At 49.7% G+C, this 24,991-nt stretch overlaps 2 protein-coding genes across 3 annotated transcripts in view; both read right to left on the bottom strand.

Moving 5' to 3' along the window:
• SLC2A5 (solute carrier family 2 member 5) overlaps positions 1 to 9,613 on the bottom strand; it is a 59,878-nt gene extending 50,265 nt beyond the window's left edge. Inside the window, exons 1-2 of one of the 2 annotated variants that reach the window (XM_073796561.1) lie at positions 9,496 to 9,613; positions 8,467 to 8,824 (exon numbers count right to left, since the gene is read on the bottom strand). In XM_073796561.1, coding sequence (XP_073652662.1) covers positions 8,467 to 8,824; positions 9,496 to 9,517 — 380 coding nt within the window. In that variant the 5' untranslated portion in view covers positions 9,518 to 9,613. Of the gene's footprint in view, positions 1 to 8,466; positions 9,017 to 9,495 lie in introns of those variants that run through there. The other variant, XM_033843729.2, reaches the window with a different exon arrangement.
• Positions 9,614 to 18,745: 9,132 nt separating this feature from the next.
• LOC109549247 (uncharacterized) overlaps positions 18,746 to 24,991 on the bottom strand; it is a 30,829-nt gene continuing 24,583 nt past the window's right edge. Inside the window, exons 4-6 of the mRNA XM_073805251.1 lie at positions 24,810 to 24,924; positions 23,965 to 24,016; positions 18,746 to 23,867 (exon numbers count right to left, since the gene is read on the bottom strand). The gene's annotated coding sequence lies outside the window, so the exon portion shown is untranslated. The remainder of the gene's footprint in view (positions 23,868 to 23,964; positions 24,017 to 24,809; positions 24,925 to 24,991) is intronic.

Below are 24,991 nucleotides of genomic sequence, written 5' to 3'. Positions count from 1 at the left end.
GAGCAGTGGCATCAGAGGTCGCATGGCCCACAGATCTGAAAATACTATCTGGTCCTGTACAGGACAAGTCTGCTGACGTCTGCTCTACAAATCAACAGAAGTATAATTAGGGGACTTCCCTGGTGGCACAGTGGTTAAGAATCCGCCTGTCAATGCGGGGGACACGGGTTTGAGCCCTGGTCCGGGAAGATCCCACATGCCACGGAGCAACTAAGCCCGTGCACCAAAGCTACTGAGCCTGCGCTCTAGAGCTCACGAGCCACAACTACTGCCCGCGCACCTAGAGCCCATGCTCCCCAACAAGAGAAGCCACCGCAGTGAGAAGCCTGCGCACCACAACGAAGAATAGCCGCTCACCGCAACTAGAGAAAGCCCAAGCGCAGGAACGAAGACCCAGCACAGCCATAAATAAATAAATAAATAAAATAATTTTTTTAAAAAGTATAATTAGGACCTAAGGAGTTTTGAGTATGTTACTTTTGTTTTTAATGCAATTTATTTAATTGTAAGTTTATATAATTTAATTTTTAACGATGTTCTATCTAACAATCAGCCCACAAAATGCCCTGAAATTTAACAATCGGGTCCCACAAGCCAGCTCCAGGCCACCACCGGACAGAGGATGAAAAGGATAGGGGGCTGAAGCTGCCCCGCCCCAGGCTCTCACCTATAGAGCCAGGAGAAAATCTCTTTGGCAACCTCAATACGCCAAGCTGTTCTCTGGCCAAGTGGCCACCCTGAGTTTTAGGTGGTGTCCAACTCTGGGAGGAACTCTACAGAGACATGTGTGACCTAATTCTCACTTTCCAGAAACGTCTACTGCTAATTTCTGACATGCACCACCTAACAGTTTTTTATCCCTCCAAAAAAATAAAAAGCAGCCCTCAATCAACAAACAAACAAAATCAGAACAAGTAAGATACAGCTTAACAACAGCACATGAGAAACAGACCAAGGGCTGTAGCTGACTGGGACCCAGAAGGTGTTTGGTCAGAGGGGTTGCCCTGATGCCCAGACGTGGGTGATGGAGAACGGCCAGCAAACTGTCCTGCCTCCGTGTGGACACCTGGGACCCACATTCTAAACCTGAGACTGTGAAGCTGTCACCAGAGCGGGCATGTGAGGGCGTGCTGGGCCTGGAGCTGGGCCTCGAGTACTGGAAGACTCTTGGGGACGTCCTGCTAGCAGAGCAGACTCAGGCGGCTGAAGGAAAGGACAGGCATCCTGCTCAGTCCCAAAGCCAAGGGCTAAACCGGCAGCGTCCCCCATCAGGGGAAGGAAGCCATGTGACCACGTGCAGGGGATGCTACGAAAGGCACTGAGGAGGGACATGGTTAAAGCAGGTGACCAATGAGGCTCCTTCTCTCCAAACCTGTGATGCAGGCAGAGAAGAAGCATGGCTGGGGTCACCTAGATGGAGAGGGCCTGCAGACCACTCTCTGAGCAGAATCCTCCACTTGGAGGGGCACCAAGAGCTGCTCCCAGAGGTGCCCAGGCCCCAGCTCTCACGTGTGTTTGTGTGGAAACCGAGGCCAGACTCCAAGTTGGCTTCCTCCCCCTTCGGAGGCAGTTATAGGCTGAGTATGTCCCCTCCTGCCCCCAAATTCCTGTGTTGAAGTCCTAACCCCCAGTACGTTGGGACGCGACGTATCTGGAGACAGGGTCTTTAAAGAGGTGATTAGGTTAAAATGAGGTCACTGGGTGGGTCCTAATCCAATAGGACAGGTGTCCTTGTAAGAAGAGATTAGGATGCAGGCACTCACTGAGGGATGACCGTGTGAGGACACAGGGTGCAGACGGCCGTCTGCAAGCCAAGGAGAGAGGCCTCAGCGGAAACCAACCCTGCCTACACTTGGACCTCCGACTTCCAGCCTCCAGGACCGGGAGAGAAGGGATGTCTGTTGTTTAAGCACCCCACCCAGTCTGCAGGCTTTGTCAGGGCTGCCACAGCAGATGAGGGCAGGTGCTCTCTACCAACTCTGGGGGAGAGACATGCCAGGGCAGGGGACGGCAGCCCAGCCCTGGGACACCCCCTGACACCCAGACCAGCAGAGCTGGGGGCCCTCAGCAGGCTTAGGGGAGGGGTAAACTGACAAACGCCCTGCAGACTGGTCATGAGCTTGGCTTTTGGAACTCGACATTCACTTTGTTCTTCAGTCGCCCCATGAGAAGTTGAAGCACCGCGGGATCAGGCGGTCGGTGAGCAGGCCGCGTCCCACACCTGGATTCCGTGGCATTTGTCAGACGATCACGAGAGGCGGCCGGTGCCCCTGAGAGCGAGGCTCTGGCTTTCCTTCAGAGTTCCCGGTCTGCCCAGCTGGGGATCTTCTGAAACAACCTGTCCCACCAGTCAGGGAGGGGGACACCTGTGGTGACAGAGCCGCTTTCACAGTCAGGGCTGGGAACACCTTTCCCCCTCCGCACCAAGGGCTCAAGGTCTGCTCAATCCACCGCTGGATTCCTGCACGCCCCCCTCCCCCCAAACCTCACCCTTCCTACAGATCTCTGGTGCGGGGTGGCACCTGATGGGAAGGCCACAAGAGGGTCTTCTCCCCCCAACAGCAGAGCCTGGTCCATGTGCCTGCGGCCTATGGAAGGCCTTGAATGTGACCATGACCCCAAGATGCTCTGAGAACGAAACTATCCGGCAACCATGTGCCAGTTTTGAAAGCTCTTGGGAGCAGGACAGAGCCGGGCCCGGGCCGGAGGGATGCAGCTGCAGGGGGCACAGCCTGGTGCAAGGAATCCAGGCCCGAGGAGGCCGCCTGGAGGTTTCTGCCCCAGCAATGGGCTCTTATTGTTATGGGTGGGGCAGGGGGCAGGACGTGGGAGTTCAGGGTGTCAGCCACCGGCCAGGCCACCGCGAGGTCGGTCGCTCGGTAGCCCTGGCCGCAGAGGTGGGGAAAGGCGTCCAAGGGAACTTCTAAACACTCAGCCCCTGGCACGGGCCTCTGCAGCCCTGGCTCTGTGGGTGCCAAGGAGCACTGTGCAGCACTCAGGGACGCTCTCCTGCGCACCTGGGCCCGGGGTAGACTCTGACTCTGCCCCGGCAGGGTCAAGGGGCAGCCTCTGGTGCCGCAGCGGGTGTCCCACGGACACGCAAATGCAGCGCAGAGACCTCACTGCAGCAGGGCCCTCAGCAAACAAAGCCGGTTTAGCTCTTGTCATTTTGGGGAGCACTGTCTGACGTGGGGTGCTGTTCACACAACCACTGGGTTCCCCCCCATTCAGACACTGCCCACTTGGGGCCTTGTCACTGGGCCCCGCTGTGAGTGAGCCGGTGTCTGATTAGAGAGCTTGCAGGCTCTCCCCTTCGGGGCCCACGGGTTCCCTTTTCTCTGCGCTGGAACTTCCCAATCCCCACAGCAGGGTTTTTCATGGTGAACTTGGGATGCCATAGACTTCTCTCTTCCTCCAGAGCCTCCAGCAAATGTCAGAGGGTGGGTGGGCACGTGGGCCGGGGGTCATGCCCACACCTATCCCCACTTCAGTGGGGCCAGAAGAAACCCAAAGGCTGCTCGAGGCTGCCAGCTCGGCCTGGGCTCCCCTTCTGACGCGGCGAGACGAGGCGCCCCAGCCTGACCTCCCCCTGCAATCACAGGACACACCTGGCCCAGCGGTGAGGGGACAGTCCATGACCCTGCCGTACTGGTTCAGAAGGAGCCCACCACCTTGCAGGGGAAGAAGGGCTGAAGACTGCTTTTGATAGGCAGGTCACCTTCTGCAGGGAGACAGAGACGGTTTCGTGCTTATCTTATCTGAAAGGAAATGACCCCGCCCATAGCTGCTGCAGGCTAAGCCGCCCAGCCCTTTCTTAGGTGAGAACTGCAAACACACTGGTCACAGATGCTTATCCACATGCATGTAAGATATGGGTACAGACTTAGAAAAGCAACTTGTGGTTACCAAAGGGGAAAGGGGGGTGGACAAATTAGGAGTCTGGGATTAACATAAACACACACACTATATAAAAGAGAGAAACAACGAGGACCTACTGTATAGCACAGGGAACTATACTCAATATTTTGTAATAATCTATAAGGGAAAAGAATCTGAAAAACAATATAAATATATAACGGAATCACTGTGCTGTTCACCTGGAACTAACACGACATTGTAAATCAACTATACTGCAGTCCATCACTAAAATACGTGGTGTCGGGACCGCGCCGCCTCCACAGCTAAGACACAGTAGAAAGGGGCTTATCGCAGGGCTTTCCCTGAACACAGAATATTCTCACACTTTGAAAATGCGGCAACATCCGGAAGAGTCACCACGAATGCTGTCGGAATCAGGGGATGGGAAACCCTTGGGTGAGACTTCGAGGAGTTCCAGGAGGTGAACGGGCAGATAACACCTTGACCAAGCAATCAAAGTGAACATCACCGGGAACGGAACAAATCCAAGTCGCCAGCCACCACCAGGTAGGAAGCGAGATCAGGTTTCTGTGAGATTCCAGCCCAAGGTGCAGATCCTGCATCCACTCCCGAGGAAGCATCAGGCAACCCAGGTGAGGGAGGACGTCCTACACAATAACGGGCCTGTACTCTTCAAAAAGACCAGCCGTGAAACACCAAGGAAGACGGCAACACTGCTCCCGACTGAAGGAGGATAAAGAGACATGAAAACCAAGTCCCTTTGCTATCGGCGACCTTATTAGACAACTGGCAAAACCTCAACAGATCCACAATCAGATTTTGTTTCTTACCAGACACACACACATATTTTTTTTTTAGTTGCTTTGCCTTTTTCCTTCTTCACATAACACAATCAGATATTGGCACTGCTCCACGTTACTCTCTGCTTTGGGGAGGTGTACGTGGTCACGCAAGAGACTGTCCTTGTCTTTTGGAAATAAATGCACACTGAAGGATTTAGGAGTTGGGGGCATCAGGTCTGTAACTTACTTTTTTTTTTTTTTAATTTTATTTTTGGCTGTGTTGGGTCTTCGTTGCTGCACACGGGCTTTCTCTAGTTGTGGCGATCAGGGGCTACTCTTTGTTGCGGTGCGTGGGCTTCTCATTGCGGTGGCTTCTCTTGTTGCGGAGCACAGGCTCTAGGCGTGCGGGCTTCAGGAGTTGCAGCACATGGGCTCAGTAGTTGTGGCTCACGGGCTTAGTTTCTTCCCGGACCAGGGATCGAACCGTGTCTCCTGCATTGGCAGGTGGTTTCTTAACCACTGCACCACCAGGGAAGTCCCTGTAACTTATTCTTACATGGTTCCAGGAAAAAAATAATTGGAGAGGATAAGTAAAGCTAACATGGTAAAGTGTTAATGATGGGGGGAATCTGGAAAGTTAAAAATAAACGATTGTTGAATTATCTCTCAGTTTAAAAAATTATTATCAAGGCCAAGAGACAAGATGGAATCCTAAAAGGGGCACTGACCTTGAAGTTCTAACCCTGAGCCTCCTGCTAACAGCTCTGTGGGCTTGGGAAAGTCTCATCAGCTGTGGCTGGAGGGTGAGCATCTCTGGGTGAATCCCCTGGGTTATGGAGGATCAAAGCCTGATCCTTGCAAGACCTCAGGAGCCTGATGCAGCTTGTGATGCCAGGCAATTTCTCTGAGGATAAAGTCTAAGCTGCCCTCCTTCCCCAACGAGATAAAAGTCTTTCTGTAAAGGAAACTATGTCAGGCATTATGATGGGGTCCCAGGGGCCAGGCAGGCGCTTTGTGGGAACTTGCCTGCGACTCTCTCCAGCCTCCTGCGGTGCATGGCTGCATTTCGTTTTATAGATGGCTTTTCCCACTTAACGTTGTATCATACCGTTTAAAAAATATATGACTTATAGAGTTCATGGCCAGTATTTACTGGCAGCATAACACTTCTGGGTGGGGTGTAGTCTATAACTTACTGAGCCCCGACTTTTTGAACATTTAGGTTGCTTTCAAATTCTCATCACTGTGCTGGCTAACATGCCACGCAAACTCCTTTGTACGTCCAACTTGGCATGTAATCTGGTTTATCTCCTTAGACTAGATGCCTACAAACAGGATTGCTGGGATCAAGGGGTAGGAACCAAATATTTTCTACGTGGATTATTCCCACTTACATGGCCAATAATAATGTAGTAAAACGCCAGTTTCCTCTGCATTTATCACATTAGTATCCTGCCTTACTATTTTTTTCCCTCTAATTTAATGAGAAAATGGTACCTCACTGTTGTATTGTTTTGAGTATTCATGCTTTTACTATTTCGTCAGAATGTCCTTTGTCCGTTTCTCAAGGTATTTGTCAGTTTTTTTTAAAAAAAATCAACTCGTAAGAACAGAGAGAGCAAGCCTTTGTGTTGTCATATTTTAAAATATTTTCCGGGGGACTTCCCTGGTGGTCCAGTGGTTAAGAATCCGCCTTCCAATGCAGGGGATGCGGGTTTGATCCCTGGTCAGGGAACTAAGATCCCACATGCCGCGGGGCAACTAAGCCCATGTGCCGCAACTACTGAGCCCACGAGCCACAACGACTGAGCCCGCGCGCCACTAGAAAACCTGCGTACCACAGCTAAGACCCGACACAGCCAAAAATAGATAAATATTAAAAACTAAATAAATAAAAATAAAATATTTCCCAAGACTGGAAGGTTTGAAGAAGAGGACTGATTTGCAGTCATTTGAAATGGTTAGCGAGTGGGTGCCTGGGCTGCCAGAGGCTGAAGATGAGATTTCCCATGCCAAGAGGTCCTTCAGCAGCAACAAACTCATCCCCCAAAGAAAGACACTGAAGGGTCCTTAGCAATACAGTCTGGGAGGACCTAGGTCAATACATGAACCTGTTGGACAGGTCTTACCAAGTCTCACACCAGCAACATGAGTGCTGACTTCTGACAGGGAATAAACTGTCAAAGTCCCTTTCTAGCTTGGATACAAGTAATTTTCTTTCTTTCTTCTTTTTTTTTCTTTTAAGAAGCAGGTGGATCACATTCAACAGACAAGACGAACAATTCGCTTCCCTTTTATGGCCAGAGAAGGACACATGGGCTTTCTTAGGAGGCCTTCCCTAAGCATCACAGAAAACATCCCTAGAAGTGAAAAGAAAGGTTTCTTAGGAAATGTCTTTTCTATAGGAGCTGCACCAGGTTCTCTTTATCACTTGAAAAATACGTTGTATTCAGTATTTTTCAAAAGAGGGGGAAAAAGACAAGAGAATCTTGCAAAGAAAGTCTTGGGCTCCTTTTCAAGTACACATGAGCTCCACGCTGCCCACAGCCAACCAGCCTGCCAAGGACGGGGTCTCCGAAATGGTTGGTGGGATCAGGCTGGATGCGGGGGGGGGGGGAGGCAGCCCCACTCTCTGTGGGTCTCTGCAGCACCTGAGGCACATCTGAATGGCTTGCTACAAACATTTTGACTTGAACAGCCGAGAAGCAGGCCGTTTAGTTTCCCAGGGACCAGCTGGCCTCCATCCAACAGCTCTGAGACCTGGAGGTCAAGTGACTATTGCAGGCTTGTGACCTCACTGCTGTGACCCCCAGGTGACCTGTCTCTACCAAAGTGCTGACTATCTTCAGTCCCTTGGAAAGAACTCAAGTATTTAACAGAGAGGACCTATAATTAGGGCAGCATTTGGTACTCTTATCTGGAGGAAGGAGAAGAGGAAAGAAGCTCTATAAAATTCCTGCCTTGGGTTCACCAGAGGACACCACCAGATGTTTGAATCTTGAAATTACACCAGGAAGGGGCCAACCTTCTTCCATAGATGAGGGTTACTTGGATGAGACCCTTCAATGCCAGGGCAGGACAAGGCCTCGGTTTTCTCTACTCTCAGAGACTCCAGGCCGCTGGCTGCCCTCTTCCAGACCAGCCTCTGCCTCTGACCTCAATTTCAGAGTTGCTGAACTCTGGAAAGAAAGTAAGATCATCTAGAACAGAGATAACAAGAGATTGGGGCCTGCGGTTTAGAGATGAGCAAAGATAAACAAGACTGTCCTTCCTAAATTTTACAGCTGAAGCACTGCATCTGGCAGAGGGCTGGGTGGACGGCAGCCTGAATGCACCACACCTAACTCATCTCCCAGCCTGACCAGCTGCTTCCCCCGATCCCCATGGTCAGCAGAGATGGCAGGAACGCACTGAAGCAGGAGGCCAAGGGCCCAGAGTGGCCTCGCCAGCTCTCCAGGTGCTTCCAAGTTACCAGGGCCACGCTCTGAGGGCGAGCTCTGGCCCCTCGCACCTTCCAGGGGCTGCGCTGAGGCGCCCACCTCACTGGGAGGCTATGGCGGGGGCCGCTTCAAAGGGGCGCCCCCTGCGGCGATGTTCAGGACAAGTTCATCTCCCAGGCAAGCCTAGCATCATTCTGCTGGCCCAGGGCTGTCCCGGGACAGGAGCAGACACTGCCCGCTGGGCGCCTGGCCAGGGGTCCAATCAAGACGCAGGGCCCAGAGGGTGGCCAGGGCCACAGGGTCAGCAGACAGGATCCAGGCAGGGGTCACTGGACCCGAGGGAAAGCAGCGTCGCCGCCACCCACCTGACGACGTGGAAAGCCCAAAGCAGGCGGCCGTCTCCGGGGCCGCGCGAGGTGCGGACGATGCTAAGATACAGGTAGAGGGCGATGGCCACCGTCCAGAAGAAGGAGCTGGTGTTGGCGAAGGTGGAGAGCGCGCCCTGCAGCACGCAGTCCCACGAGGGGCCCTCGAAGTCCTGCAGCACCCCGTAGAAGTAGGAGGCGGCCGACAGCAGGTCGGCCAGCGACAGGAAAAGCAGCAGGCGCCGCGCCCGGCTGCGCAGGTCGGGCCACAGGGCGTGCGTGGCCACCAGCAGGCCCGAGCCTAGCGCGGAGAGCGCGCACGATAGCAGCACCACGGCGCGCTCCGACGGCACCAGCTCTGTGGGAGGCGCGGGAGGTGGCATGGTCAGGAGCGGAGCGGGCCGGGGCCGGGTCGCCGCCGCCGCCGCCGCCGTCTGGGCACAAACCAACGAGCCGCTCACATCCCGGTGCCCGCCCCGCCCGCGTCTCGGCCCCTCCCGGGCCCTCCAGGTCCGCCGCCCAACCGCCCAGCGGCCACGCCACGCCCCTATTCCTAGGCCACGCCCACGCCTCCCGCCACGCCCCCGCGCCCTCCACGCTCCACCCCGCGGCGCCCACGTCCGGACCCCGGCCGCGCCCCGCCCCCGCGCCCCACCCTCGCCCTCACACCACGCCCCTGCGTCCTCCACGCTCCACCCCGTGGCCCTCACGTCCCGACTTCGGACCCGCGGCTGGCCCCGGAGCCTTTCCCGCGAGCCCCACCCACGCCCCGTTGCCGCGTCCCTGTGCCCGCGTCCCTAGGCGCTCCCCGCAACCTCCGGCCCCATCCCCAAGTCCCCGCCCTTGACCTCCCACCACACCCCTGGCGCCCACGCTCCACCCTGCAGTCCCCACGTCTAGTCTGCAGCGCCGCATTCCTCCCCCCCACCCCCCACCCCCCGCGCATCCTCCAGAGGCCCCTGCTCTTGCCAGCCGACTAGGACGTTCAGTCCTGGGGAGGGATGCACTGACAGTTTGGGCTAATATTACCTTCTTTCTTTACGGCCAGCATGTGTGCGGGGGGTGGGGGGGGGTATCTTGTGGGGGTGGAGGCAGCCTTTCCACTGGTAGCAACAGCAGCTGTCAAAGTGATCCTCGTTCCTTAAGCAGCCACACCGGAGGTGTTCGCTGGTTAGGGTGGCGGTGGTTACTTCCTGAACGGGGTGTTTCCAACTTTTCTTACAATGAGCACGCTATTTTTTAAAATAAAGCTTATTGTGTGAAATTGTTTTAAAGAAATTGAAACATTAATTCCCAATTTTACTGGGTTTTCTTTTTTGAAAATTTCATTTTTAAAAATTTGGATTACCATTCACGTGCCGTAAAATTGGCCCTTTTAAATGTACAATCAGTTATTTATAGCATATACACAAGTTTGTGCAACCATCCTCATTATCTAATTTCATAACATTTTTATTGCCTCAAAAAGAAACACAGTCGTGTCAAAAAAGAGGTAACAGGTCCCAAGTGGTGTCGCTTGTGCTACGCGTCACCAAACCAAGACTTTAACCTAACTGCTGTTTCAAGCTCTCCTACGAATGTAATCTTAACCAGTCAGTCTGGAATTTCCCGGTCAGCACTAGTGAAGTAATCCTTCTGGTAGATCCCTGTCATCCCCCAAAGGAAGGCGACCTTGCCTGAAATACTCAGCTCTTTGCTAGACTCATTTCCTTGTCCCATCTCTTCCTGCCTGTAAAAGTCTTCCCTTTTGTACGGCGCTTCAGAGCTCCTTTCTATTTGCTAGATGGGACGCTGAGTGATTCATGATCGGTGAATAAAGCCAATAAGATCTTTACAATTTACTCAGTTGATTTTGTTTTTTAACAGTAGTCACTCCCCCCCCCCCGCCCCCCGAAACTACTAATCCACCTTCTGTGTCTATGGATTTGCCTCTTCTGGGCATTTCACAGAGATGGAATCCAATAGGTGGTCTTCTGTGACTGGCTTCTTTCACTTAGCTTGTTTTCAAGGTTCATCCACGTTGTGGCATACATAACTGCTTCATTCGTGTCTACGGTTGAATAATGTTCCATTGTATGGGTATCCCACATTTGTTTTTCCATTTATCAATTGATAGCCATATTTTGGCTATTATAAATAATGCTGCTATGAGCATTCATATACAAGTTTTTGTGTGGACATATATTTTCAGTTCTCTTGGGTATATACCTAGGAGTGGAATTGCTGGGTCATATGGTTACTCCATTTTTAACTTTTTGAGAAACTGCCAGATTTTTTCCAAAGTGGCTGCACCATTTTGTATTCCTACAGCAATGTATGAAGGCTCTAATTTCTCCACATTCTCCTAACACTATTTATCATCTGCTTTTTGATTCTAGCCATCCTAGTGGTGTGGTGTTTCATTGCGGTTTTGATTTACATTTCTCTAATTAATAGTGATGTGGAGCATCTTTTCCTGTGCTTACTGTCCACCTGCATATCCTCTCTGGAGAAATGCCTGTTCAAATCCCTTGCCTATTTTTAAAATAAGTTGTATTTTTGTTATTGAGCGATAAGAGTTCTTTGTATATTATGGATACTAGACTTATCAGATATGTGATTTACAAAAATTGTCTCCCCTTCTGTGGGTTGTCTTTTCTTTTTTTTTTTTTCTGTGGTACATGGGGCTCTCACTGTTGTGGCCTCTCCCGTTGCGGAGCACAGGCTCTGGACGCGCAGGCTCAGCGGTCATGGCTCACGGGCCCAGCTGCTCCGCGGCATGTGGGATCCTCCCGGACCGGGGCACGAACCCGCGTCCCCTGCATTGGCAGGCGGACTCCCAACCACTGCGCCACCAGGGAAGCCCTGTCTTTTCATTTTGATAGTATACTAGGAAGCACAAAATTTTTATTTTGACGATGTCCAAGTTACCTATTTTCCCCTCTGGTTGTTGTGCTTTTGGTGTATTATCTTTGCTGTCATATCTAAGGAGCCAGTGCCTAATCCAAGCTCATGAACATTTACACCTATGTTTTCTCTTCCCAGGATGGCACAACTTTGGTCACTGTAGCTTTCTGTAGTAAGTTTCGAAATGGGCAAGTGTGAGTCGTCCCACGTTCTTTTTCTTTTTCAATATTACTTTAGCTGTTTGGTGCTCCTTGCAATTCAGTATCAATTTGAGAATCAGCTTTTCCATTTCTGAAAAAAAAAAATCCAGCTGGGATTTTGGTAGGGATTGCATTGAATCTATATATAAACTTGGGGGAATAATGCTATCTTAATAATATTAAATGTTCTTATCTATGTCCGGGGGATGTCTTTCCATTTATTTAGGTCAACTTTAATTTCATTCAATGATGTTTTGTAGTTTTCAGTTTGCATTAGATTTGATTTTGCATGTGATTCATAAAAGGCAAAGTTTATCATCTGCATAGATTATCTTTTTGCACCTAACTTTTAAAAACATTGTGTTATGAACTATGCATACTGACAAGTACCTAAAACACAAATGTACAATCTGATAAATAATTATAAAGCAAATACCCACCCAGAGCAAGAAACACATTACCAGCCCACCAGAAACCTCCCCCCAAGCCTCTTTCTTCCCCCTTAGTCATTTTTTTTTGCTTTTCAAAAACCATTCATGTATGCATCCCTAAACAAAATAGTATAGCTTGACTGTCATTGAACTTTTTTTTTTTGGCCACGCCATGTGGCTTGTGGGATCTTAGTTCCCCATCCAGGGATTGAACATGGGCCCTCAGCAGCAAAAGCATGGACTGCCAGGGAACTCCCTGAGCTTTATATAAGTGGAATAACACCCTATGTTCCCTTTTGTGTCTTCTATTTTTTTTTACATGTATTTTTAAAAATTTTCATTGAAATAGTGTTGATATACAATGTTGTGTTTCAGGTGTACAGCAAAGTGATATATATATATATATATATTCTTTTTCTTACATTCCCTTCCATTATAGGTTATTACAAGATATTGAGTATAGTTCCTGTGCTATATAGTAGGTCCTTGTTGGTTATCTATTTTATATGTAGTATTGCGTATATTGTAATTCAAAACTCCTAATTTATCCCTCCCCCCACTTTCCCTTTGGTAACCATAAGTTTGTTTTCTATGTCTGTGAGTCTATTTCTGTTCTGTAAATAAGTTCATTTGTGTCATTGTGTCTCTTCTTTTTTTGCTCAACTTATTTTTGTGAGATTCATCCATGTTCTCACACGAAGCTGCAATTCTTTCATTTTCATTGCCATCTAGTATTCCATCATATAAATAAAATATTTATTCATTCTACTGTTTTTGGACATGTTGGGTTGTTGGACAAGCAATGCTGGAATGAGCATATATTCTCTTTTAATCAGGAAAAAAGTTACTAGGGACAATTCTCAGCAGCTGGAGCAAGCGTATTCATGGACGTTGCTCTGCAGAGGTCGAAGAGCAGCTGCTTTCCTTCCGAGTCACTTAGGAAGCCCCTGACCTCCTCCTGAGAGGACCCCAGACCGTGAACAGACCCGGGCTGTCAGCGAAGCCTCTCAGCTTTTTACTGGCCTGAATAGTTCTAAGCTCGGATTGTGCAACCAGCCTCAGCTTTGGCACATGGCCATGCAAGAGACTGGAATGGACTCTTCCTGGATCAGAGTCATTTAATCCTTAGGGTATTGTGGGGACAACAGGGCACAGGAGAGGACTTTTCTCAAGCATCTCGGTCACAGATCAAGCCAGACTATATCCTTCCTGCTTTACTGAGATGAAACTCCTTTGCCCACCTCCCCAGGTGAGCCCTTGGTAATTTTACAAACTAGTTTGATCAAGAGAATGCTTGGTTTTCTCTGCACTGGAAAACAACATTCAAATAATGGTCACACTTCCCACTATAGGGAAAGAATGGGAAAGACATTCAATGATACAGCTTCAGATCGCTTAGATTTAAGCTTGATGCTAATTTTCCGTAGTCCATCCGATTGCACCGATATTGCCCGGATGGGTGCAGGGACTAAGCAGGAGGTGAGAATCACGACTCCCAAGTTGCTGGGTGCCCTTAAGCCACATAGTGTGGTCTCCACCAAAGGGAGCCAGGGGCTCCGGATGCCCTGGCTCTCAACAGAGTTCCCGGGCTCTGCTTTTCCCATCCCAGGGCTGTTGGTCCTCCAGGGAGGCATGACCCAAACAGCAGACCCAGAAAAACCCCAGGCTCCAAGCTTCCACTGATGGTTCCTGCCCATATGGAACACGATGTCCTATGAGCCATATTTTAAATTTCTGGTATCTCAGTCCTCCCTCTCCCTCTCCTTCCTTGGAGGAATTGGTAAGAAACCCAGAGGGATTCTTCTTGTGACCCTGAGTCATCTCCCTAGTGTCTGCGCCAAGCCAGCCGGTCCTTGCCTGCTGCTGCATGTCCAATGTCCCAGAGGCCATGTCTAAAGGTCCTGGCACATCATGACAGGCCCCCTTGCCCTGCAGTAGCCCTGGCTACAGAACTAAGGGGCCCAGCCCCAGAGAGGCCCCATGGCCATAGCCAGCGGTTTGGGAGCAGATTGGCTTCTCCCCTGTCTTCCCACCCCAGTAACTGGCACAAGATTCTTCTCCTCTGACAACTGCAAAAGGGGTGGCAATTTGGAGTCTCTAAATTGGAGGGGCTGTAAATGATTTTCTGAGCTCAACTCCAACCTAAGTAACAAGCCATGTATGTGATTTTTAACACTAGAACAGAAGAGGGACTTTTCCTCACGTCACTGGTAGAAATGTGGGCTGGTCACCTTTCTCATTTCCCTCTTTGAAGGTAAATATGGCTCATCTTGCCCTTTTCTACGTAGGTACCACAGAAAGCAACGGCCACGGAAAAGGAACCTGGTTCACGTGGGCCCCTCTCCATACTCCCCGCTCCAGCATCCCCAAAGGAGGTAGTGCAGCCCCTGGCACGCTCATGTGACCATTGGGCCACACAGATGGAAGACCAGGACAACCTGACCAGCCACGTTTGTACAGTTGTTACCCATCAGGGTTCTTGGCCTCCTTGATCAATAGAAATTGATCAGAGGCGAGACAAGAAATTCAGGCAAAGCTTTACTGGGGCTCCTGCTGCGGCAGGGAGGTTGCAAGAATAAGCAACAGGTTCCCTTGCTTGCTTGCTTCCTGGGGGCGGGGGGCGAGATGGCTCCTCATATGGGGTGAGGGGAGGGGCGCGTCCAGGGGTCTGGCCAGAAGGTGGCTTAGGTGGTCTGCCCACCCCTTTGGTGGTGGTGTGTGCAGGGGGCATGCGCAGTACCCTCTTTTTGCTCCCGGCTCTTCAGAAGTGGCAGTTGGATTTTTGGTCTTTTGTATCTTATTGTCCGTAACAGCATGCACACAGCTATTTTTAGTCCCTCATAGTTTCTGTGTATTTTGTAGCTCGAGGAGACATTTGTCCAGGTGCAAACACTATAGCAAAGGGTCCCAGGACCCAGCCTGTTGCACAGTCAGGGGCCTCTTCTTCAAGGGGCACAGCTGGTGGGTGTATTTTCCTACAGATGAGACACTTAGGTCTCAGTGAGATGTGTTTAAACCCTCCCCCCTCCCTCCCCATCACCTTGAGCCTTTCCTCTCCCTATCCCAAAGTCCTCTGCTTGTTGTGTACCCCACCCTCCTGCCTGCAGAAACCCTGAAGACCCTGCTTCTGCCAGGCTTTTACATTGCACCAGCTCTCGGAGTAGCCACCACTGCAGTTCCAGCTACCTGGGCCAAATTAAAGAATAGCCGAGCCACTGAAGGGAAAGTCTACTTTCCTTTGTACCTCTCTACTTGGGGACTCACTTTGCAGGTGGGACTGGCTGCAAGTACATTACTGGTACCAAGAGAGTGTGGAAGACCCAGGTTCTAGCCCTGCACCTCTGTCCTGGCCTCGTTGATGGGCAGGATTCTAAAGATCTCCCCACTCAAGATTCCTATGCCCTGGTCATGTCATCAAACACTAATCCAGGTACTGCTGTGAGGGGATATTGAAGATGGAATTAAAGGTTTGTTATGGTCTGAATGCTCTCACTCCCTGCCACCTCCACCCCTCACCAAACTCATATATTGAAACCCTAAACCTCCATGTGATGGTATTAGCAGGTAGAGTCTTTGGGAGGTAGTTAGGCATAGATGTGGTGTGAGGATGGAGCCCCCATGATGGGACTGGTGTCTCTGTAAGAAGAGGAAGAAACACCAGAGCTTCCTATCTCTGTCATGTCAGGATACAGCAAGAAGACAGCCATCTACAAGCCAAGAAGTAGGCTCTCTCCAGGAACTGAATCTGCCAGCACCCTGATCTTGGACCTCCAGCCTCCAGAACCATGAGAAATAACTGTCTTCTGTTTAAGCCACTCAGTCTGCGGTATTTTGTTACAGCAGCCTGAGCTAAGTCAGGTCCCATGTCAGTGGCCCCTTAAGATACGAAGATGATCCAGGTTAGCCTGAACCCTCTAACAGGCGGAAAGTTTTCTTTGGCCAGTAGCAGAAGAGGAAGTCAAAGAGGGTTGAAGCGTGAGGGAGATTCCATACGAGGGAGATTCCGCGTGAGGACCCAGCTGCCAGCCGTGACGTTGTGAGAGGGCCTGTGAAATGCTGCTGGGGATGAGAGAGACCCAAACACCGCCAGCCACATGAACGAGCTAACACAGCCGCCAACGCTGGAGTGTGGGACCCTGAGCAGAAGACCCGTTGAGCCATGACGGACTTCTGACCTGCAGGGTCTGTGAGATAATAACTTGGTGCTGTTCTATAAGCAGCCAAGTTGGCGTAATTTGTTACAAAGAAATAGAAAACTAATACACCACATGACCCGAAGGGGCTCCTTAACCTTTCTAAGCCCCCATTGCCTCATCCAGAAAACAAGGACAGAAAATCCACAGGGTTGGGCTTCCCTGGTGGCGCAAGGGTTGAGAGTCCACCTGCCGATGCAGGGGACACGGGTTTGTGCCCCGGTCCGGGAAGATCCCACATGCCACGGAGCGGCTGGGCCCATGAGCCACGGCCGCTGAGCCTGTGCGTCCGGAGCCTGTGCTCCGCAACGGGAGAGGCCACGACAGTGAGAGGCCCGCGTACCGCAAAAAAAAAGAAAAAGAAAAAAAAGAAAATCCACAGGGTTGTGCTGAATAAGGGACTTTGGGGCTTGTAGACAGAACCCTGGAGATGGGGCTAAAAGGCCCAAAGTTGCTAGTTGTGTCACCTTGAGTGAGTTACTTAACTTCTCCTAGTCTCAGTTTTCGCACCTCTAAAATGGAGCCAACAGCAGCTATTTCCTTAGTAACTGAGGGGTAGCTGGGCTCATGGCCATCCAGCCAGAGACTACATTTCCCAGAACCCCTTGCAAGGAGGTGTGGTCACCTGACCAAGGCCTCACCAATGAAAGGAGAGTGAGGCATGTGGGCTTCTTTGAGGGTGGACCTTAAAACATGGCACATGCCCTCCGGGTCCTGCCACCTCCTATGACTGGAACAGTGAGGTGCCAGCCACACAGCTTCAACAAGCAGATGGGGAACATGACCTCCAGGATGGTGCAGAAAGAAGACGGAAAGAACCCAGGTCCCTGAGCGAGGGGGTTGCTGAGTCACCCACTGACCTCGCATGTGAGAGAGAAATAAACATGTGTTTCCTTATAGCCTTGGGGGCCTCTTTGTTACCGCAGCCTGATCTCTGCCTTAACCAATTCAAGCAACTAATACAGTTAGTCCCCCACATACGAACCTTCAAGTTGCAAGCTTTCAAAGATGCGAATGTGCATTCAGGCGTGAGTGACATTGCAGCTCGCCCTCCGTCTCCTATTGCTGACGGCCCTTCAGCTCTACCATCTCCCACCTCCAGTCAGTAACTCTTCTTGCCTGTTCACTCGATGCCAGCCCCTGGATGCCAGCTGTTGTACTGGACTACTGTACTTTTTAAGGTACTGTATTGTAAGATTGAAAACGTTTTATTTTTTGTGTTTGTTTTTTATGTATTATTTGTGTGAAAACTATTATAAACCTGTTAGAGTACAGTACTATATAGCCGACTGTGTTAGTTGGGTACCTAGGCTAACTTGCTGGACTTACGAACAAATTGGACTTACAAATGTGCTCTCGGAACGGAACTCATTCGTATGTAGGGGACTTACTGTACAGGGAAAACAGGTCCAAGGGTGGCAGTGAAAACTTGGGGATGCCATGTAAGCGTTGATTAGCCCAGAGCCCCCTTTTCACCCAGGATTTTGTTTTGTAAAATGGAGCTATTATACAATCCCAAGTGATTTGTCAGTGCTTCTAAATAAATATTATTTAAAGAATATTCTAGCAGTTCAGTGAATCAAGGGATTCTAGTAATTTATTCATTCCACAAATATCTGTTGAGCCCCTACTAACTGCCTGAAGATATAACATTGAACAAAACAAAACACCCGCCTTCAAGGAGTTTTCCTGCTGGTCAGGAGAGAGATGATAAACAACCAACAAATATATAGTGTGTCAATTAGCAACAAGTGTGGGAGAGAAGAGTAAATAATGGGGCGCTGGCATGCTGGTGGGGGTGATGAGAGTGCTCTGTACAGGCGTGCAGAGAAGATCTCCCTGATGGCGTGGCATTTGAACAAGATCCTGAAGTGAGGAACTGAGTCCTGGGAGACCCAGGGGAAGAACATTCTAGGCAGAGGGAACAGCATGTGCAAAGGCCCTAGGGAGGACCATAGTCTATGCTGAGGGAACAGCAAGGAGCCTGTGGAGGGGGAGCAGAGGGCAGAGAGGCAGGGCGATCATGAGGGCCCCATAGTGAACGTGAGGACCTCAGCGTTTCACACTGAGTGACACGGGAGCTGAGCAGGGGCGTGCCGTGAGCTCCCTGTAAGGAACAAAGCCCGGCTTAGGGGCTACTGCGTCATCGAGGTGAGGGATGACGGAGGCAGAGGTCATGGATATGTTCTAGATGCAGAGATAACAGGGTTTACAGAGGGGTCAGATGTGAGTGTGAGCAAATGAGGAGTCAAGGAAGATTCTAGACTTCCAAGTGGAAAGTCGGAGCCGCTCTTCTCTGGAGGGAGCAGACGTATGGGGAGCCATGGCAGGAGCTCGGTTCTGGATGTGTTCCAGTCCCTCTGGATGAGCCAAGTGGTGGGGGGAGGTCGGAGTTCGGGGAAGGTCCTACCTGGAGATAGAAATCTGGAAGCAGTTGGCGTAAAGATCGTGTTTAAGCCATGAGACCTGAGAGCTCCCAGGGACCAAGTGCAGAAGAGACATCTGTGGAGGGAACCCCGGGCACTGCAAACTAGGGTGAGCCAGTGTGACCAGAAAGATGTCGTTAAGCAGGGACTCTTTTTATTGTGGCAAAATATATGTCATAAAGATTGCCATTTTAACAATGTTGAAGTAGACAATCCAGCAGCACTGATAAGCTTCACAAGACTGTGTCACCATCACCAGTATTTCCGAAACTTTTTCATCACCCCAAACAGAAACTTTGTACCCCTTAAGCAGTAACTCCCCATTGCCTCTTCTCCCCAGCCCTGGCAACATCTACTTTCTGTCTCTATGGATTTCCCTTTTCTGGACATTTCACATCAGTGGACTCAGACAATAGGTGTCCTTTTCTGCATGGCTTCTTTCACTTACTAGAACGTCTTCAAGGTTTATCCACGTTGTAGCATGTAATGGCACTTCATGTCCTTTTATGGTCAAATAACATCCCATTGGATGGATATTTTGCTTATCCATTCATCTGTTGATGTACACTTGGGTTGTTTCCACCTTTTGGCTATTGCTGCTATGAATAAGCAGTGACTCTTTTTTTTTTTTTGCGGTACGCGGGCCTCTCACTGTTGTGGCCTCTCCCGTTGCGGAGCACAGGCTCCGGACGTGCAGGCTCAGTGGCCATGGCTCACGGGCCCAGCGGCTCCGCGGCATGCGGGATCCTCCCGGACCGGGGCACGAACCCGCGTCCCCTGCATCGGCAGGCGGACTCTCAACCACTGTGCCACCAGGGAAGCCCCAGAGGATTTCTTTTGCTCTATAAAAAAAGGAGTATGGGCTAACCTAGGTTGAGAACTTGGCTTTAAAGTGAACAGAATTAGAAAACTTTCAGTAATAAATATTATATCTCAGTTAGGCAGGAAATGTTGTTCTATATTACATATATATTCAACAGGAACATGTGACCTAAATGTTGAGCACGTACAAGCTGTGCTATGCCTTGTGCATCACCTGTCTCTCTGTAGAAAGCGCACTTGATAAAGGCAGAGACCTGTTCTGCATAGAGCATGGTGTCTGTCACACATCAGGTCCTTGGTCAGTGTTTGTGGGACAATTGATGGGTGTATGGAACAGTCAGATCACAGTAGCTGGAGTCCCAGCGAGGGAAGCACAGTGGCCCTGACTGCCTTTGTAAGGCAGGGTTCTTACCTGCGGGCAGTAACCTAGAGGGTGACCAGGTGTGTCTGTTTTCACCAACTTCCCACAGGAGTTAAGCAGTTCCTTTACTTACCAACCTGGAAAACAAGTCCCAGGAGTCTGTGTTTTTCTTGTTTTTTTGTTTTCTGTTTTAGCAGTGCCTGTGATTCTGTGAACAATAGAAATCACAAATATTTTCATATCACGTTGCAGGTTTCTCAAAATACCACTCATGCTCATCACTGCTTTTAAATTACAATCGTTATTAGACCAGCTGCTGCTGGATCTTATTTAATGTGCTACTAGGGGCACATGTACCACTGTAACAAATTTGCTTTTATCAACTATTTTGATAATTATATTACACTATATTTATTCTGCTTTGTAATCCATGTGTTTTTTTTCGCCTTTATCTTTCGGGTCTATAGGCATTGGTAGATGCGCAGAGGGGTCACGGTATAACCAAGGTCAAAAGCCTGCTCCGAGGGCTTGCCCCGCTTCCCCCTGTACAGTCATCCCTGGTCATCACGTTCCTGGTTTCAGATTCACACCCAGACTCCAGGTCCTGACCCGGCTATTACTGCCGCCTCTCGCCACCAGGAGGCGCTGCTTCCCCCGTGTCAGATGAAGCCCGGGGCAGATACAGGGTTTCCTCCTTCGATCTTTGTCCTTACCGGGGCTGGTAACGGAACCTCCTGCAAGTTTTTTTCCTATTCTCATTCTCTCCTCCCCCAGGTCCCTCTCTTTCCCTCCCCCATCCACTCTCTCTTTAAAAACAAACAAACAAACAAACAACAAAAAACTTTGTTATGGAAAATATCAAAATGTTCAAAAGTATACGAACCCCCAGGGAGCTATGAGCCAACTTCAACAGTCTTGTTTCACTTACATCCTACCTGGGGAACTTTCTAAGTGTGCAGATGCTCAGGCCCCACCCAAGATGGGGGAAACAGAGTCTCAGGGCTTACAAAGCTCCCAGGCCGTTTGGGAACCACTGTTACAAACCTGGCCCCGCCTCTGGGATGCTCTCCTACCTCCAGCCCAGTGTGGGTCTCACAACCTCCTCAGCCTCCGACCCCTCCCCCCCAACCCTAGGTCTTTTCCCATCTCTGACCCAAATCATCTAGCTCACATCATTCCTCTTCCTCAAGCCCTGCAGGACTCGGGCACAGCTGGCCCCTGTCCTCTGTGTCTATCTGGAAGCGAGGATTCAGTAACCAAGCCTCACGCCCTTGAGCAATCTCCCAGAGCCCCATTCTTCTGGCTCCCAGGTCTTTCGATGCCTCTTCCTGTGGGTAGAGAACAGACCCCAGGGTCGATCATTTCTCGGCTGGAAAGACATTAAGCTATTAAAACGATTTTGAAGTGTCCAGAAAAATCCCAGTGACAGGCTGAACAGTGTCACCCCCTCCTCCCCCCACAAATCCATACTTGAAGTCCTAACCCCCAGGACCTCAGAATGTGACTGAATTTGGAGATAGGGTCTTTAAAGAGGTAATTAGGTTAAAATGAGGTCATTAGGGTGGGTTCTAATCCAATATGACTGGTGTCCTTATAAAAAGGGGAAACGTGGACACAGACAGGCATAGAAGGCAGAGCATGTGAGGACACAGGGAAAGGACGGCCATCCACGAGCCAAGGAGAGAGGCCTCAGGAGGAATCAGCTCTGCTGACATCCTGATCTCAGACTTCCAGCCTCCAGAACTGTGAGAAAACAAATTTTCTGCAGTACTTTGTTAGGGCAGCCCTAGCAGACTTATACAATCCCCAAATGGATACAATTCACAAAACCAGCAAAACCCCTCTCTGACTTCTGATGAACCAGTTTCTGGCCAGCCCCAAGCACTGGATGCGGGTTCTCTATTTGTAGGTGTCCCCTGGGGGGCCCTGGGTTCAGCGGGAGGGAGGATTCTGGTCCCACCCAGCCCCACTTGCCCCGACCCTCTGGGTGGGTCGGTCCCCATCTTTTGCTGCAGCACCTGCTCTGTGCCAGGCCCTCTGGGGAAATGGGCACCAAGTCCTGATTCCGCACTGGGTTAGGAGTTCGAAGTGGGATGACCAGATCCTCATGACCTGCAGCCTGAAGGCCTGTGGAAGCTGTTAGGCAGAAGCGGCTCCCCAATTCATAGGCCTGGCGCAAAATGAAAATGCGGGCCCTTGTTCAAAAGTCGTTACTAATTTCAATTTGGCGACAGCCCAGAGGCAGGCTCTGCTGAGCGCAGGGTCCTGTGTGGCTGTGCAGGTTTGCACTCCCACGAAACTGGCTCTGCTGTTAGGGAACAGCTAAGGGAAGAGCGAGGCCAGTGCCCAGGGCACAGTGATGTCACCGGGAGCCACTGACTTATCACAAGGGCTGCAAACCAGCTCCCTGCCCCTTGGATCTGAGGCTTGTGGAAGCTTCCAGACAATAACCTGAGGGAGACGGCTTCTACGCTGCTTCTGCATTAATAGTTACTAGTTTCATCTCTTCTCTCCTATCTGGGTTCCGTCGTTTAGGAGTGACTTCAAATAGAAAGAGACAGTCTTCAAAGTTTGTCATTTAGAGATAGGATAATCTGTGATTGCCATGGCCTGATGCTTTGTTGTAGAATGGCGCCTCGAGGATCCTGGGGATGGGGAGAGGTGGGACCAGCCTGAACAATCACTACGGAAATACTTCCGGGGCACAGAGCACCTCTTGGCTAGAGTACAAGGGCCTTCGTGTTTGGTAGTTTACTTTAACGTTTCCAGTCCCACTGAAGAAGGATGGAGGCATTTGTCCAAAGTGGTCTCAGGTCATGTCCAGTGAGAGGCACACAGGATGAAGAGTGAGGGTCCCCCGTTTCCTTCCTCCGGGTAGGCATATCGGTTAGAGTTTGTGAGTTTCAAACAATGATTGGGACTCTGGTGCACTCATATCTATTGGAAAATAAGGCAGCTCCTAGGATGGCAGGAATACTAAGGCCCAGGATGGGGCCAGGGAGCTTGGGGGACCCAGAGGGCCAGAGGGATGCCCCTTTGAAGGTGTGCAGTGGGACCAGTGAACTGCAAGCATGCCTCATCTGCACCCCAAGCTCACAAAGACTCACACTGGCCAGGGGAGCCCCCGGACTGCATCTAGTGGGATGAGCGGTTTTCCCAAGGACTGGGCAGGTGCTGCTAGAAGAGGATGCTGGGCAGCAAAAACCCCCAATGCCCACTAGTCCTTGGGCATCCCTGGTAGTACCCTGCCAAGTGGAGGGCATGGACTAGGCGCTGAATTAATACTTTCATTTTGACTGGATTCCCCATCATACCCACCAATTTTAACCGTGGATCCTTCGGAGAGCCCCAGAAAAGAGTGACAAAGGTCATTTCGGTTTTTTCCCCCCTTAAATGTATAACAGCTACAGTTTATAGATTATTTTGTGCGTGTGCGAGCACAAGCTTGGAAAGCAGAAAAGAATTTGGTTTTAAATCTTCCAGGAAATCTCAATCTAAATTACATCAGTTCTCGTCCGTGCCTCAGTTTCTGATCCAGAAAGTGGGACTGTATTACAATGAACTCTCCCTAATGTGTGACTCAGACACGGGAGAATTCAGGGTTCCTACTGGGTTTTAAGAGCTCTGTAGGGTCCCTCTGGCCATACAGACAAATTAGGGAACAAAATGATCCTGCAGTTCGTTTGTTGAAAGGGCCCTTAATTATCAACTCATCTCAGAGGCACCATCTGATGCCTCGTCTAAAGAAAGTGTATTTTTAAAGGCACTGGTTGCGTAGATGTGTTTAAATATAAATGTAATACATATGTGTATATATATATACACATTTTTGTTTTTAATCAACTTTTTATTTTGGAATAATTTTAGATTTACAGAAAAGTTACAAAGGATAGCACAGAGAATTCCCTCATATCCTTTATCCAGTTTCTTTTAAATGTTAACGTTTTACACAACCATGGTACAGCTGTTAAAACTAAGAAATTAACATTGGCAAATGTTAAAGATCTTTCTTGGGTTTTCTAGTTTTTCTACTCATGTCCTTCTTCTGTTCCAGGATCCAATCCAGGGTACCACACAGCATTCTGTCAAATATATATGTTGTAACTTTTTATTTTGACATAATCATGGATGTACAGAAAATTGAAAAAAAAAAAAAGGGTACAGAGAGATCCTGTGTACCTTTCAGCCAGTTTCTCCCAGAAGTAACACCTTGTGTAACTATAGGACGATACTGAAACCAGGAAATTGATATTAGTATGATCCACAGAGCTTATTAAATATATATGCATATATATTTTTAATCAAATATATATTTTTAACCCTCACTTTGCCTCACAGTCAAGAAGATCAAATACTTTCCCCCAAAACATAAAATTTGCATCTAACTCCACCTGCCTCCAAACGCCAAGTCCAACTATGAAATTCTTGATCCCTCTCTCCGACCCACCAACTACAAACTAGAATCTGCCCATTCGTTCTCAAAAGCAGAAGTGCACTCTGCCCCGGGTCTGGATATCCTCAACTTACTGGACTTTGAACTCCCCAAATTCGGGGCCAGGGTGCATGCGTGCACACGAATGTGTGTGTGTGTGCGTGTGTGTGTGTGTGTGAGAGAGAGAGAGAGAGAGAAAGAAAGAGACAGAGACAGAGAGAGAGACAGAGAGAGAGAAGTAGCTCTCTTTGTCCCAATATATTCTAAACTCACAACATCATCCCTCCTGTCTCTGCAGGAGTGGAGATAAAGAGCTAGATGTATATCCCACTACATTTCTTCTATTACTATCAAATAGAAAGACGACGGAAATATTCTATCCATCTGCTCTAAAGACTGCATAAGTGAATTCAGTTGCCACAAAGACATCAGTTTTATCCAAGACCCGCAGGGAAGCAGAGACTGTCTGCTGTTTCTGTTTCCTGACTGATTATCCAGGAATGTCTACAGGTGACCTCTGCCTGTCAGAGAAGGATGATTTTTCTTGTTTCTAGCTAGGTAGGAAAAGAGGTTACTTTGCAAATAATTTTACCTGAACTCAAATTCATAGCCTAGTTAGATCATAATCCAAGGGTGTGGTCCCTTTGTCTTAGAAGTTCAAGGGTTGGTGGTTGGAAAAGGCAGGCATTCTTGACTTCAGCCTAAAACTGGGGAAAAATGTAAAGATTTCAGCTCATAAGCGATCCCAAATGCTGCCTCGGTCAAAACTCCCGT

The sequence above is a fragment of the Tursiops truncatus genome, chromosome 1 (assembly GCF_011762595.2).
Source record: "Tursiops truncatus isolate mTurTru1 chromosome 1, mTurTru1.mat.Y, whole genome shotgun sequence".
NCBI lineage: Eukaryota > Metazoa > Chordata > Mammalia > Artiodactyla > Delphinidae > Tursiops > Tursiops truncatus.
The sequence above is the reverse complement of the archived record's forward strand: the minus strand, read 5'-3'. Positions and strand labels throughout refer to the sequence as shown.